This window comes from Dermochelys coriacea, chromosome 1 (genome assembly GCF_009764565.3).
Source record: "Dermochelys coriacea isolate rDerCor1 chromosome 1, rDerCor1.pri.v4, whole genome shotgun sequence".
In the NCBI taxonomy this organism is placed as follows: Eukaryota; Metazoa; Chordata; order Testudines; family Dermochelyidae; genus Dermochelys; species Dermochelys coriacea.
In genome coordinates, this window is record NC_050068.2 from 141,095,995 (window position 1) to 141,113,473 (window position 17,479).

Genomic DNA, 17,479 nt, shown 5'->3' on the forward strand with positions numbered 1-17,479 from the left:
AGATATCCTAAATGGCACACATGATTCTAACAATATTTAAAGATGCAAAAAGGAAATACTACAGTAATATGCAGACAATTTTTGATGTATCCAATTACTATTGTGAAAGATTGAAAAGTCTAATTGGTTTAGACTTTAGCAGCTCATTGCTCTCTTACAGAAGGCCAGAATTTGGAAGAAGGTCTGTTTTTAAACCGTCAGGGTTTGCTGTAGTCTAGGTACACTGCATAGGTGTCATGATTAATATATGGGGAAGAAGAGCTGATTACTTTTTACAGAAGTGCCCCATTGACCTGTCACAATTTATTCTTTACAGAGCTTGCAGAAGTGACTTCTATGCATACTGTCCTTTTAGCCTGCGCTCATAGCTTTTCTGTTCTAAGTACAACATGAAAAAGTTTTGTCCTAAAGCACTGATGTACGTGAGGAATCCATAGCTGTCATGACCACTGTACTTTAAATCCTGTAAGATTTATTCTTCAAGGCATTTATTTTTAACAAATGGAAAGAGAGCAAGTGCTTTAAAATCAAAACAAAATAAAAACCAGTGTATTTTTAATATTAGAATTACTCAGTATGGATCAAAATAATGGCATTTGCTTTCTTTTGTGAGTGTAGTTAGCATAAAAGCTCAAACTTAATGCTAGTCAGCAGAAATATTGTGAGGCTGAGCAAACTGGAGTGTCTCTTATTTCCTTCGTTGCACTTCTCTCTCTCACTCAGAGAAAGAGATGTGAGAACTGATGGGGCTGTTAATCAGAGTTAGTGAGAGAGAACACCAAGCTCGGCTGGAGTAGTAGGTACAATCCAGGCATAGTCTGAAAGAGCGGTGTTCACTGCCTGATTAAGGCTTAGGTAGGGTAGAAAATGCTAAAAAACATGTGAAGTGTTATTTGGTGGAAATGTGCCCTGAAGAGTGAAGAATAATAGACTCCCATTTGCTCTGTATCATAATATTTCTGCTTATAAAATATGAAGTCAGAGCTACAGAATCCAAAGCTGTAGAAAAACTGAAACTTCCACAGATATTTCTTACATAATAGCGCTGGTATTTTTTAATTTAAATTACATAATTTTTAATACATGCCCATACAACCTTTATTGTAAACACTAGAGTTTAAACAAGTCACTAGCTCTGGGTAACTTACATTAGTGAAGCTTCCAGTGGTGTCCCTATATGATTATTTTTATGGGCACTGGCAATAGAGTAGCTTGTACTAAGTAAGAGGGAAGGAGAAAGGACATGAGGAGGAGTCTGTTTCACAAGCATAGGTCATGTCCCTTTTATAGTTTGTGAACATCCCTTTCTCTTTAATATGAATAGCTTTTCAGATCATTTAAAATAACCATATAATATCAAAAGTATTTATTTTTAGGTTTTATTTTATCAATGTATATAAAGTTTGTCTTTAATTTTAATTTTAATGTGAAAATAAGAATATGTTAGGTATAATAAATATACCCATGTGGTTTTTTTCTCTTTTTTATTTTAACCAGCCGCTTATTCCTAGAAGCCCTACAAGCAGCGTTGCTACACCATCCAGCACGATCAGCACACCCACTAAAAGAGACAGTTCAGCACTCCAGGATCTCTACATACCCCCTCCTCCGGCAGAGCCTTATGTTCCCAGGTAAAAAGCCAATGATGATTTTGCAGGTTCTTACAGTTGATGGACAAAGAATGGCACTTATAAAAGACTGAGCATTCAAACAAATTTAAGACAATAGTTAAAGAAAAGAAAAATGATTACACTTGTTGAAAGTACATATTCATGTATATGGATTGGAGGATGAGGCCTCTGATATTTACCCATGGAGTTTGACTAGTTGTTAGAAATATGAGTGACTACACTGGATCAGACCCATGATCTGTTTGGTCCAGAATTGTGTCCCCTGCAGTGGCCCACGCCATTTGTTTCAGAGAAAGGTGCAAGACCCGCAGAGTAGGTAAATGTGGGCTAATCTACCCCATGATGCTGTCATCCTAATCCCTAGTAGTGAAAAATTGTCTTGAGCCTTGAAGCAAAAGTAGAAAGAATACTTTGTGTCTGTGATGTCCATCACCTTGGCCAATGACAGGGATTGAACTGGGACACTCCATAGCTAAAAATGTGAATTTCTATAGCTTGAGCTAAAGGGAGAGGCTCTTACTGCAATAGATTGCTACTTTTCTACAGCCAGGGTAATTCCTTTTTTAGATATGTTTTATATAACATCATTGGAGCAAATTGCTAGGACAATATTTGAGGTATGACTTACATTCTATATTCTGGTTTCAGAGTAGCAGCCGTGTTAGTCTGTATTCACAAAAAAGAAAAGGAGTACTTGTGGCACCTTAGAGACTAACAAATTTATTTGAGCATAAGCTTTCGTGAGCTATAGCTCACTTCATTGGATGCATCCGATGAAGTGAGCTGAAGCTCACGAAAGCTTATGCTCAAATACATTTGTTAGTCTCTAAGGTGCCACAAGTACTCCTTTTCTTTTTTATTCTATATTCTGTAGCTACCCAATTGTTCCATAAATATATATGCCACTCTGAGCTGAAATAGCCACCTTCATCACTGTCTCTTCAAGTCTCCATCTGTCCTTCTCTGTGTCACAGAACATTTTCCTTCTGACTCAGCTGTCAGTCTCCAGTTAGGAGTCAGAAGAGGAGCAGCAAGTTCATCCTTTGGTTTATCACACTGTCCTATTACCACTCATCCAATTCAGTATGCTACCGCAGTATACCCTGTTGTTCCTCTCCAATAATCTTGTATGGATATTAAAGCATATAAATACATATGTAAAATATGCATTGTAAGCCATACAGATGCCTTAAAATACACAGTGAGAATAGCAAGAGAACATAATTCAGAGGTACAGATTTTTTTTAAAATGTTTTGGTATTAGTGTGTATAGAACATTATATGACCAAATAGTGATTAAAAAGCCTTTTTTGCTAGCAGTCTTTTGTTAAATTTACTGGGCTATGTTGGGAGAGCAATGTCCATATTTCCTTAGGGGTGATTAGAGTCACTCAACAGTGACTCTTCCAGCCAGTTGATAAGATGTATTGCCTGATGCTGACAAGGCTTTCTTATGGATTATCCCAGGGTGAGGTGAATGGCAGCTTAAACTGGCTGGGGGATATAATTGTGCCTTTATGAGAAACCCTTTATTCTTCAGAGATACTGAAAACCTCCTGAGTCAGAATACTAACTGTCTTGTTCATGGTTTTGATGATGTCACAATTCTTCTATGAAGCCCTGAATTAATCTTGTAATTTATTCCTGGTCACTGCATTGTCTTATCCAGTCAATCATTCACTTTTAGAAAAAATGCTACATGCTGCCACTTTATGTAGTATGTAGCATAGCTAGCTTAAACAATTATTTCAATCTGTGTCTTTAAAAAATGACAGACAGTACAGGTAGTTTCTCATTAAGGATTTTTTCTTCTAATTTGTTTGAAATGCCCATAGGGAATAAACATGTTATTAATTCATCTTGTCACCATATCTCTATGCAAGTGCTACAGAAAGAACATTGTGCCCTCAGAAAAATTATCTTCAGGCCTCAAAGATTTAATTCTAAACACTTTAGGCTAAAAGAAAAGCAGTCAGAGTTCTTCAGGTTTCTCTTTAGATATAAACCTTACAGTTATAGACTATCAACATTTTATCTTTGAAACTGAAGCTAAAATATGTTTCTGGGCTCAGAGAAGTAATGCCTATAAACTGCTTATCATACATCTAACTCTGTTTCTTTTACTATGTTATTTTTATTAAATGAAAAAATGAATTGGTTTTGCACAGCATTTTTAATGTGCAATCCTACTTCAATACCTGATAACCCATCTATCACAGAAGTTGTGATGTTTAAAATTCATCCTTTATATGATTTATTTTAGACATAAAAAAAATAAATCATGGTAGTGTTGGTGTGTGGACCGACATTAATGAAATACTATATCCATTACTTATCAGTTCAATGCACCTAAAAAACTAAGCTTATTGCATGATTAAGCTGTGCATTTCTGTAATCTTTTTGTCAGCTTAATCCTATTGAACTGTATTTCACTTCACAAATCCATCACATAATATATTGCATAATATGACTTGATTGAAAGATGTGTGCTGGCATTTCAGCAGACTTTTGTCTATAATTATATGTATTTATGCATCTCTTTATTTTTATTTTGTGTACTATCAAATAGCTTGGTGCCGCTCTCCTGGGTTGCTGTTACTGTTTGCGTTCTTGGTTGACTACAACAAAAGCAATAATTCTTTTGCTACTGAAAAATAATAGGGATTCACTGCTTCAGTGTATAGTATACATCTCTGTAGCCATACCACCTTGGGGTCTGACTATATCCACAAACAGCAGAGACAAGAGTTACCAGTGAAACTAGCGAATGTTTAGTTGGAACAGTACTGGGGCTTATCTTCTTTGTGGTTCAGTCATTTAGAATTTATATATTCTATTTGAACAGAGTTACCCATCCAACATATTTTCATAGGCCCAGTTAGCCAATACTTATATATATTTCTCTCACACCAAATGCAGTGAAGCAAAATTTTGGCATGAACATCTGAGGTTCATATTCAGCAGTTGGGTGTCAGTATGTAACAAATTATGGCAGCAAACAGAGTCGCTAGTTGAACTGCACATGTGAGGCATGAGAGTTAGAAATGAGGAACTTCGGCTCCAAAAACTTGAGGTTAAGGTGATTCCTTTTTTGATCCCAGACTCTTTACAATGCCTGCAAAGAGGCTATAAACTCTACCACAACTAACTGAAACTATTCTTCTTTATAGTAGAGGTCTTTGTTTTTGGAACTAAAGAGACTACATTCATTTCTCAAAGAAAGAATGTGTGAAGTTTGCTATTCTTTTGACTATTGTATCTGCTGATTTTGACTACAGCTTCAGTAAAGGTTGGGGCTTAGCTGTCTTAGATGGGCTTAGGACTTCTGATGTAATTTTACCTCATCCTCTGGTTACCCAGGACTTTGTCATAAGTAGGGATAGAATGTGGGTTTCTGAACTCCAGAAACAATCTTTTCATCACTCAAGCTAAGGAGTTCATGGAGTATTTGGTGGCTATCGATTACATTAATATACCATCACATCTCAAAAGCTAAACAGGATCTGGTCTGGTCAGTTTTTTGAAGGGTGACTTTGAAGGACAATCTGAGGCATGCAGGAGAAGCTGCCAGTGACCCAGTAAGTGGCACACTTCTCTCGGATTCTGTATACTTAATCAATTTTTATTTACAACATAAAGTCATCTATTCATGATGCCAGGAGCCTTGACACATTAAAAATCAATTATAAAAGAATAAAGCAAGCATCATCTCCTAATCTGAAAACGAAAATGCTACTTTAAAAAAATCCAAATAGTAGTTTACTGTGCAGAACATCTAAGCCCTCATTGTCTACCTCCCTTCTCAAAAAACCAAGAATGATAGATGGGCTTTACAACATATCCAGAATTCAGGCTATTTTTAAGACTAGGAAGGAGTAAATTCAGGTTGCAACTGAAGTGAATTACCAGAGATATATGGAACAGCTTGCATAGTACTGCAGCCCCCAAAGATCATGGCTCTAATCAATATTACTTATTTCTTGATCATATAAATATTGATATGCACCCACACTCTTAAAATTATGTTCAAGACAAAAAAAAAGTCCTATCTCAATTCATTCAAAATCTCTCTCGTTTACTACAGGGATGAAAAGGGAAATCTTCCATGTGATGATATTGGCAGACATATAGTGGGCAAGCCAGTTCATAAGGGTTCCGAATCTCCAAATTCATTTCTTGACCAGGAATATCGGAAGCGCTTTAATGTGGTTGAAGAAGATGCAGTCTTATACTGCTATGAATATGAGAAAGGAAGAACAGGCGGCTCTGGGAGGAGAGAGAGCACTCCAACGTACGGTACGGCATTGTTCTAATAAGGATAATCTAAATCCCCTTGTTTAGTTTTAGTAGATTTGTTGGTTTGTTTCTTTTTGAAACAGAAAATAGTGTGTATCCATCTGATTTTCTATGAATTTTATTACGGAAAGATCTCAGGCTAAAAGCTTTCGATATCGTGTATCAAAAAACCCTACTGAATGACTTAAGGCGTAAAAATGGGAGATTAGTCCAATTCCTTATTCTTTATGATGATTGTCAAACAATTTTTCTGTCCAGAAAGTTGTACTTAATAATATTACCAGCTTCACCTTCCAAATTATCGTATTACTATTCTTAACTCAGTTTACATCTTCTCCCGGGGTATGCAGGAGATAACTTTGAGTACCATTGTGTAAGGAAAGCAGTCAGTAACCAATTTATTCACAACAAGGATACAGGATGCAAGTAGTTCCCTGCATAATGACATATGCTGCATAGGTCCTAAAAATGGCTATATTAGTAAGAACTGTCCTGTGGCTTTCCTCTATTTCCAAAAATGAAGTATGACTGATTGCCTGCATTTTGTAACATTAAGTGAATTCTTGCTTACCTTAAAGTACGTGAATTGTAACAACTTTTTTATTATAATAGATCACTCTTGGCTTGAGGTTAATATATTGTCCCAGCATGCAGGTTACTCAGTATTCCTCTACACCCTATGAATATGTCCATCTAGTAACAAGAGAGGGTTGGTGAGGTAACATCTTTTATTGGACCAGCTTCGGTTGGCAAAAGAGACAAGCTCATCTTCAGGTCTTGATGTGAAGCTGGGACAAATATGGTTACAACAACACTTCATCTAGTAATGTGGAGTGTGCAAATGGGTGTGTGTGTGTGAGTGTGTGTGGGTGTGTGTACACACTCACACATAAACATACACAACATTATTGTGCTCTGCTGGATCGAATTTCAGACCTGTTCATGTCTCCCTCTAGTGGCTGGCCGAAAGAAGATATAGGATGGGACTTCCAAAGGAATACCAATCGGAGTTGAGCACCTAACACCCTTAGGCTCCTTTGAAAACCCCGGCTATAATCCATAGAGCTATCACACTATTGGAGCTTCTGTATTAGTTATATTAGAACTGGCCGTGATTCGCCGCTCCGGGCCAATGGGGGCTGCGGGAAGCGGTGCAGGTCAAGGTACATGCTGGCCACCGCTTCCCGCAGCCCCCATTGGCCTGGAGCGGTGAATCGTGGCCAGTGGAAACCAGGATCAGCCGAACCTGCGGACACAGCAGGTAAACAAACTGGTCTGGTGCACCAGGGGCTTTCCCTGAACAAGCGGTGGACCGGCTTTGAGAACCACTGCGTTAGAGTATCTTTTGTTTTAGCGTGTGAATTTTCCCTATGCTAAGAGGAAGGTTTATTCCTGTTTTTTTGTAACTTTAAAGTTTTGCCTAGAGGGCAATCCTCTGAGTTTTAAATCTTATTACCTTGTAAAAATACCTTCCATCCTGATTTTACAGAGGTGTTTCTTTTACGTTTTTTTTTCTTTATAATAAAGGTTCTGTTTTTAAGAATCTGATTGGGGTTTATAGTGTCCTAAAAACCCAAGGATCTGGTCTGTACTCACCTTGTTTACTCTCAAGCCTCCCAAAAAAGGGGGTGAAGAGGATTGGGGGGCTAATTTGGGAAAACAGGAACTCCAAGTGGTTCTTTTCCTAAATCTTTGTCTAACTCACTTGGTGGTGGCAGCGATACCGTTCCAAGGACAAGGAAGAATTTGTGCCTTGGGGAAGTTTTTAACCTAAGCTGGTAGAAATAAGTTTAGGGGGTCTTTGATGAGGGTCCCCACATCTGTACCCTAGAGTTCAAAATGGGGAGGGAACCCTGACAGCTGCAATTTTAGCTGAGCATATTATTGAATACTGTTCAATTCATTTGCTGTTCTATTTTAATTATTAAGTTCAATGTAAGCTGCACGTTGGAATAACTATGGTAATCTTGACACCACCTTCCTTTTGAGCAGAAGACAAAATAGAATTAATTTATTACAATACACAGATTCAGTACACCATACTCAGGCCTTGATTGCAGCCAAGCTTTTGAAATCCTTTGAGAGAGAAGGTACAAACTCAAGCTGTATAAAATATTCTCAGGACTTGGTGTAATACACATACAGAATATTAAAGGATGCATTTTCATAAAGATGCACCTGTTTGCAGAGTGTGCCTTTTAAAAAGAGAAGAGTGGAGGAGACGACCCTGGAGCATCCTTAAAGACAGTTATTGTCAGTTTTATCCCAGCCCTCACTTTATTTTTTTTAAAGGAAAGAGTCAAAACAAGGAGAAGCAAGTGATTGTTCTCTATATATAAAAAAAATTGTTGGGTGGGATAGTCTAGGATCCCTTCGAATTCCTTTTTCAAAGCAGTAATAATTCCCACCTGCTTGCTGCTACTGTAACTTAGGGAACCAACATCATTTAGTTATAGCAGCCAAAGGGAATGTTGGCAGCGTGAAGCATAAGGACCTTTAAAACCTAAACTGTTTAGCAAAAATACCATATGATTGTTTGTGTGTCTCCAGTCTACTGGAGCAACACACATGTTGCAGCATTAATTTTTTTAAAAAGTATATGTTGGTTGTGACTATTGCATTGAATATGTTTAACCACCCAACAGTGGAGGTAAGGTGCAGATATTTGAATGATGCTGTGAACGCAGGGAGTGGCATTTACTCTGTCATGTTCCGCTGTCCCTATCATTATTGCCTCTGATTTTATTTCCCTCTGTTTTTTCATGGGGGTGAATGAGCATGGCCCTTAGTGTTTTGAGAATAATAATTTCCTCTGCAGTAAATAAAACATGTGACAATACAGTACTTTGCAATTCCTCTGTATCTCCTTTCATTCACTTTATTTAAAAAGAAAACTTTCCAATATGATCCCAGATATATAAGAATTATTTCATGAGTGCATTGGTTTCAGAGAATACTTTTCTAAACTAAGCTGATCATACAGAGAAATGCTATCAGTGAGATATATTTATGTGCACCAGATTTTTGCTCTTCATAAATTCTACTTATTTTTGAGGGTTTGTCAACTATTTCCCCCAAAATGCTGAAAGAAACTACATTTCCACGTACATGTTGATGCTTAATTTTTTTTTCTACTGAAAAGAATTGTCACTGTGTTTTAAGGGTCAAAACCCTACAAACTCTTATGCATGTGTTTAACTTTAAGCATAAGAATAGTTCACAGAGCATTTGCAGGATTCAGGCCTAAATGATTAAAGCTTCTTCTCACTTATTTCCCCTCCACCACCCTAAAACTAGTTGTTGTTAAGATCAGTGTCAAAATAAAATGTAGTTCAAATACATTCTCCATCTAAAATAGCATCTAGAAAGACCTTAGGTGAATTTTCCATGTACCTCAAATCAGTAATTGGTGTTGATTATCAAATTCTCTAGTATGCTGGCGTGAGCCACATGAACATCATTTTCTGTCAAAGACTGAATATATTGTAGCTAGCCTACACTGGCCCAAAGAAGCAGACTATAGAGACTATTTTTTGCCCTTGACGTTCTTACTTAGAATTAGATTGTTGTTGCAGTGGGACAACTGCATATTATTTTAGATAAAAACAGGCATATGCATATTTTCTTATGGTGTTTCTAACATGGGTGGAGGGGAAAGTAGCGCTCATTGTTTTGTTAAGGTGTTGTCTTAGCTGGAGAATTATAGTTCATTTTCTAATCATAATGTGATTATACTCCTGTGAAAAAAGCCCAACATCTGTATATCATTAAAAGAAACTGGGGTAATAACTTTTCACTTCACTTCTCTATTGACCATTGTATTAGCTCAGAAAGGTAGTTATGTTGCGTTTTAACTGAGCTACGTTGCCCGACTGTGCCCTCTTCTAAGTCAGATGCTTAAATTGCTATTTATACCTATGCATAATAATGAATGGGTATGTACTACAGTGTCTTGCTACTGGGTATTGCTTTTGTGAGGCTGGTGCAATACCTCTTGGTTCAAAATGTCAGAGCATATAAATCCTTCTGCAAAATTCTCATAATCTCTCTAATTTTGAACTATGTGCACATTTTCTGTTACAGCTCACATGGCTCTCTAAAATACTCAGGGCATTACATCAACTTAGTTACAGCTATTAAAATTGGATGTTTCATTTATTATAATTGCAGAGTGCAGTTACATCCTGAGCTGCATTAGGATTTGAATGCAACAGAACTAGAGTAGAGATGGCCCCCAAGTTCAGGTGCATAGAAACACTGGGATGCTTAAAGATCTGCGCGGGGGTCAATTATTATGCTACATGATACTTTTCCAAGTTGCCACTCTGAGAACTGAGCTATAAATATGTGGATCATAGTTAGCACTAGGAAACAGTGGGGTTATTTAATCTTTCTATAGACCCTTTCATCTTTGTTAGTTGATTTTATTTTAATTTGTTTCTCTTGTGTATACCATACTGTTCAATCCCTTCAGAGTTTATTAGTTAAAATGTACTCATTTTTTAAGTATTGAAGTTCCAGTCACTAAAATGCCCCCAAAGCTTTCCACATGTAATTTATCAACACAGGGTTTATATGTGGCATATGCACATGACATGCTAATTTCACAGAAATGTGTAAACCAAAACAATTTGTTTTGTTTTGTGGTGAATTACTGCCACATGGAGTTGGAGAGTCCAGAGCATTAATTGTTTTCAGCACAAGCTCATAATCAATAATATGATAAAATCATTTTATGTGCCTTTGTGCCTGCTCCTTCAGTTGAGATCAAAAAGACTTAGTTATTTTTCAGGAATGAGGGAATTGGTTTTTTGATCATTTTAAAGGATAGATTACTGACTGGCAGCTACCATACAGTTATTGCTAATTGACCTCTGAGAGCTTCAGCTTACATCACAAATTAGAAGTTTCCTTGAGAATGTTCTTTAGAGAAAGTAGATGTAAAGGATCCATGTGAGTTGAAGAGGAGATTGGCAGAGTAGGAATATGAATGAAATTTGCCATCATGGGAAGGAGATCATTTAGGTAATCCAGTGGATAGTTAATTTATGAATAAATATGGAGCTTTAGAAATCAGCACCTAGAGAAAACATTTGTTATGAATGTGGTCCTTGGTAATGATCAGACCTATCTGTTTTTTATTACAGCTTCACAAAAAGTCTTGTTGTGATAGATGCAGTATTTTTATATAGTGTGGTTTGAGTTCAGTACAGTGCAGCACAGAAGAGAAATGTTCATATTTCCAGAGAATTAACCATGAAAATTCTTAATTGTATCAATATAGGAGGCTAATATAGGCATCGGTTCAACACTATCCTTATTTAGGAAAGTACTTAAGCATGTGTTTCAGTGAAGCAGTAACTTAAAGGGGATTTAAGCATATGCTTAAAGTTAAGCAGGTACAGTATTTAAATGATTTCCTGAATAGAGATACTTTCCCGATTTGTGCCCATTGACAATACAGAACTTTTTTTTAAAGATATTCGTCTATATTGTTTTTTATTTATTTTTGAGGATCATAAATAACCCTTGCAGTGTACAAAACACACAGTGTGATTTTAATAATTCCATACATGACATACTTGAATGGCTTGACAGACATGCTTGAATATTTGTTTTTGGTATAACTGTGTGATAAATGAAGTGTGTGTGTATGTGAGGGAGAGAGGGAGGGGGTAGCTCCCTTTGATGGACACCCAGCCAGCCATTTAGCTGTAAAATCCCTCTTGGTAGCTGTTCTCTACTTGCTTTACCTGTAAAGGGTTAAAAAGTCCCCCAGGTAAAGAAAAAAGAGATGTGGGCACCTGACCAAAAGAGCCAATGGGAAGGCTAGAACTTTTTAAAATTGGGAAAGAAACTTTCCCTTTGTCTGTTGTTCCCTCTGGGCTGAAGAGGTGGGCAGCAGGGATGCTGTGTAAAGTTTGAACCAGATATGAAAACTATCAGATCATATCTAGATCTACTTTTAACAACCCAAATATGTAAGTAAATTAGGAATATTTAAGAAGATGCAATTAGGTTTATTTTTGTTTATTTTTAAGGCTTGTGGACTCCTCTGTGCTAACCCCAGATGCTTTTGTTTGCTTATAACCTTTAAGTTAACCCCCAAGAAAGCTATTTTGGGTGCTTAATTTTTAGAATTGCTCTTTTAAAATCTAGCAAAAGCCTAAGTTCCAGATGTATTTTCTTCCTTTTAGTTTTTAATAAAATTTACCTTTTTTAAGAACAGGATTGGTTTTTTGGTGTCCTAAGAGGTTTGTGCATGTTGTTTGAGTAGCTGGTAGCAACAGTTAATTTCCTTGTTTTCTTTCTCAGCTCTTTCCGGGATGGAGGGGTGAAAGGGCTTGAGGGTACCCCACAGGAAGGAATTCCCAAGTGCTCCTTCTTGGGTCCAAGGGTTTTTTTTTTCATTTGGGTGGTGGCAGCGTTTACCAAGCCAAGGTCAGAGAAAAGCTATAACCTTGGTAGTTTAATACAAGCCTGGAGTGGCAAGTATTAATTCTTAAAATCCTTGTCGGCCCTCACGTTCTGTACTCAAAGTGACAGAGTGGGGATTTGGCCCTGACAAACTGTATATCTTGTCTTCCTATATATTTATTTGCAGAAATCTTTCTAGTAATGTCAATGAATAAAACTTTCCAGGTTATTTTCATTTGAATGTTGCTGTGTTTGAGACTAAAGTTATATTCATACTGTTATGCATTGTGACTAATGGATTGGTAAGCAAATATTAAGAGTTCTTCTGTTTGTAAAAGGGTTTAAAACATTTTGGTTTTTGGACTGCCAGATATTGAATTATACGCCATGAGGTTGCATTGCTATCTTGTATCAGTACATTATTGTTGAATATTTCAGATCTCCTTAAATAGATAGTAATTAGGTTGTGCATTGACCAATGTCTGTACTGGTGGAACTTTCTTAAAAGGAATGACAATTCACAACATTTTTTGAAAATACCCCTAAGGCTCTCAAATTAAAACTTTTAAGTATAATAATTTGATCTGTCTCTTTTCTGTTGTTGTCTTCTAAAATGTGAGTGAATTTTCCAGACTTAATATGCTGTGTTTTGGGATGGGTGAAATGCTTCACCCAGAGAGGCTACATTTGAGGTTTGAAATAGTTGTTTCCATGACCATTCAGCCACTGATGTATCTACTAAGACAGATGCAAAGTGGCCATTTGTGGTAATGTTTTTGTGATATGGATACAGGTCTGATATCAGTTAGTCTGAGACCAAAAGCTCATTTCACATAGGGCATAAAACAATTCTTTCTATATCTCAAATTGTATTACAGAGTAATTAACAGATGCTAAGTGGAAATGACTTGGAAGCCTTTATGTGCTTGGAAGAAGCTCCTTCTAAACCTTGAGTTTTAAGTCTGATGTTACTGAGAGGGATTTTTTCTCTATTACTGGGGATATTTCCTAAGATTTTTGAAAAGTTCTATGGAATAGTTAACTTCCACTTAGACAATTAACAATAATGGACTGAATGAATTTGTGTTTTAACCTCTTGTCCAGAGGATATACTGGATCTATTCCCATAAATAATTAGCCTTGTAGAATTAACATACATATTAACACTTCGTTTAAAATATTTTGAGTTATACAAGACATTGTAAGAAGGTGGCATGACACCATTTTTTCTCTGTTTTAGGCAAACTAAGACCTATCTCTATGCCAGTGGAATATAACTGGGTAGGGGATTATGAAGATCCCAATAAGACAAAAAGAGATAGTAGGAGAGGTAAGTGACCTGGGACACTAATATTGTGCAATGCTGTATGTTTTTCTTAGCATCACTTAAACTGTAAGGAGCGTTCCTTAAGTCAAGACCTCATTTGGTTCCTCCCTTAACATGTGGATTTCTGTTAACATAATCTTGGAATGTTCCCATTTTTCATTATATATACTTGATTTTTGCTCATCCCCAGGTTCTCTGTATAACGCCTGAGGAAGCTACACAGCAGAGGTCAGTTTGGCCGTGTTTCATTATATTGACATTGCATTATTTGAACATAGCGCCATCTGACTCTCTTTTAGAAATTGGCCCCAAAATTTCATAAAATGATAGTTAATTTGTTCTACTGTTATGACACACAATTAATGTGGATATTTTAAATCCACTTAGCTTGGTGGATTGTTATTTTTGGCTGGAAAACATCCCAGGGGGAGCTAGGAGGGCTCAGCTAGAAACTGGTCAGAGATGAAATGTTCCCCAGATAAAAGGTTCAGCTGCAGAATTCCACTGTGCATCCATCCAATATATTCACAAACTTTAAGTCCAAAAGGGACAATCAGAACATCTAGTCCGACTGTCTGTATAACAGGCCATAGAATTTCACCCAGTTGCTCATATATTGAGCCCAAGGCAAAACAAATTTAAAACATGCCCATTGCTGAATGTTTTTATTGCAGTAGGACCCAGAGACTGCATTATGCTTAGCACTATACCAATACATGAAGACATGGTCCCACCCCAGAGAAGCATACTATCTAGGGCAGTGGTTCTCAACTGTGGTCTACTGCTTATTCAGGGAAAGCCCGTGGTGGGCCTGGCCGGTTTGTTTACTTGCCATGTCCACAGGTTCAGCCAATCGCGGCTCCCACTGGCTGCAGTTCGCCACTCCAGACCAATGGGGGCTGCAGAAAGCAGTGTGGGCCGAGGGATGGGCTGGCCGCCCTTCCTGTAGCTCCCATTGGCCGGGGTGGCGAACCGCGGCAAGTGGGAGCCGCGATCGGCCGAACCAGTGGACGTGGCAGATAAACAAACCAACCAATGTTTTAACAAACTGTTCTTACCCCATCATTGTTTTATGTTCACACCTTGTCATTTGAAGTTCTGAGGCTGTAGTATTGCTAACTCTTAAGCCCCAATAATAAAAAAAATGGATATAGCTTACTGTATGCAGCAAAAGACCACTAGCTTAGTTTGTCTTACCACTACAAAAAAGAAATTATTTGTACTGTGGTGGTGTTTAGTATTCAAGGATCAGAAGCCTATGCTTTAATTGCATGCTTTAAATGCACACACAATTAAAAAGCTGTCCCTATCCTAAGAAGCTTGCTGTCCAAATGTAAGATGAAACTTAACAAATGGCTAGAAACCAGAGGGAGAACAAGATAAAGTGAAATAGTCAATGCCACCATATTCATCTGTGATCTAGTTTCATTAAGGGTATTGTTCTAAGAATAAGACTGCAGATGTCATAATAAAGTAATAACTGTGTATTTGGGGGATCACTTAAGGCAAGTGATTTTTTTCTAGTTTCTTTGACATGAATCTTGAACCTTGTCCATCCCAAAAGAACTATTGCTATGTTAACATATTCACAACATACAAATATTTTTGGAATACATTTTGTTTTATGAGGCAGAGATAAAGACTTCAAAAATGAAGGTAAACCTTAGCAACAGTAGAGTGCAATATATTTAAGAAGAAGAAGTGGCATTTATTAAATGATTTGCAATTCAGTCTTTTATTACTTTTTCAACAGAAAATTCATTACTTCGCTATATGAGCAATGAGAAAATAGCTCAAGATGACTACATGTTTCAAAAGAATAGCAAAAAGGATACAGGGAAAAAATCCAAAAAGAAAGGAGACAAGAATAATAGTCCAAGTCATTACTCCTTGCTGCCTAGTTTACAAATGGATTCATTAAGACAAGAAGTCATTGGTACACCTGGGCCTGACACCACCTACTATCATGTGAGTAAAAATAACAAGATGCATGATGATGATAGGAGACCGGCTTGTGACTTTTTAATATTGCTTTATTGCACCCTATTCTGTTTGATCCTATTTCAGTTGTTACTGTTCTGACTATAATTGTGCCCTCTTCCCCCCATCTTTTGGAATTCTGTTTTTAATCTTACAAACTGGAGAATGGATATATCTACAACTGTGTTTAAACTCAACTCATGATCCTAAAGGGGATTATGTTTGAAATAGAGTTTTCCATCTTTATCTTGCCAGCCTCTGCATAGGGAAATCATCTGATCAAATAACTATTACCATTCAAGTATATATTTAACTGTGATTTCATATGTCAGATATCATTAGGCATATTACTATGTCTATAATTGATATTACCTGGAAAGGATTGATAAAATAATGGGAAAAAAACTGAAGGGTTTTTTTTCTATTTTTGATTAAGAAGAATCTTAAAGTCTATAGCTGCTTTTAGCATATAGCCCTTGGTAACTCAAGTGACTCTGAAAGAGAAGAATGTTGAATTTGATGTGGCATGTCAGGTAAATCAGTAACTTCTAGGTATGTCCAAAAATGAAGTATTTGTTAGAAAATAGGAAGATGTTTTGGACCTGCTATCATTTTTCCACCCGCAATAACTACTAAATATTAAATGTTTAGGTCTTAAAACAGAGTAGAAGAACATAATATACCTCTACCAAAAGTGAAACTTGATCAGCAATTAATCTCATACCAGGGGATTTTCTGCTTGTTTGGTACATTCGTTTGAAGTGTATTACTGCTAATAATTCATTTGAGTACATTTAAAGGAGGAAAACAAATGTATTCACAACTTTTTTATTTTTGAGCTAAATAGCTGTGTTCTCCGGGTGGAAGGAGCATCGCAAAAATAAACTGCTTAGGCTTACTGTATTCCTCCAAGGGAGAAGCAAATAAGGTCTACAGCAGGGTTATCAAACTAATTGCTGTTATTTTCATATATCAGGAAAAGAGCCATAATCTAGAATATCAGTATGCATGGGATCTGGTGTTGTGGCTTGATCCCAAATTCTGCTGTGATGGTGTGTGTTCACAGCAGATGGAGCTCCACTGAGACTAGTAGGAAACAGGTGCTCTGTTCTCCTCCTATAGCACACTGGGCCAGATCCTCAGCAGTAGTCAGTTGATAGAGTTTAATTGAAGTCAATGGTGCAACATTGATTTACATCATCTGATCATCTGGCCCATTAATTTTAATACTTCCTTTGATGCTACTGTGTATACAAGTCTGATCATTTTCAAGAAAGGTCTTATAGTGGTACAGTAGAGCTACTCATAAAAAGAAAAGGAGTACTTGTGGCACCTTAGAGACTAAACAAATTTATTTGAGTATAAGCTTTTGTGAGCTACAGCTCACTTCATCGGATGCAGCTTATGCTCAAATAAATGTGTTAGTCTCTAAGGTGCCACAAGTACTCCTTTTCTTTTTGCGAATACAGACTAACACGGCTGCTACTCTGAAACCTGTCATTATGCGAGCTACTAATGGTTCACTTTAATTAACAGGATCCGCAGGAGCAATGAATATGCTTCGCTGGTATGTTAATCCACATGCAGTTGGTGTTTTGCCTTATCTAGTGCTAACATCTTGCAGTGTCACCTTTAGAGCAATATACATTAAGTCCATAAACTGTCATCTCTGAGTAATCAATGAAAGTAGAAACAAATAATTCATCTAACGGCTTGTAAAGTCAGATTGCTTTATAGCACTTCTGTGTACTTTAAATTTTATAAATTGTATCCCCTTCCTCATGTCTGCAGCCAGTGCTAACAGAAATATAAATCAAGCCAAGAAACC

The 17,479-nt window shown here is 37.0% G+C and overlaps 1 protein-coding gene across 9 annotated transcripts in view; it reads left to right on the forward strand.

Moving 5' to 3' along the window:
* Positions 1–17,479, forward strand: part of CNKSR2 (connector enhancer of kinase suppressor of Ras 2) — a 384,996-nt gene that overhangs the window by 228,226 nt on the left and 139,291 nt on the right. For all 9 annotated transcript variants that reach the window (XM_043504745.1, XM_043504743.1, XM_038375840.2 and 6 more), the window contains 4 exons: positions 1,498–1,631; positions 5,716–5,927; positions 13,585–13,674; positions 15,425–15,639. In XM_043504745.1, the coding sequence (XP_043360680.1) occupies positions 1,498–1,631; positions 5,716–5,927; positions 13,585–13,674; positions 15,425–15,639 (651 nt within the window). The remainder of the gene's footprint in view (positions 1–1,497; positions 1,632–5,715; positions 5,928–13,584; positions 13,675–15,424; positions 15,640–17,479) is intronic.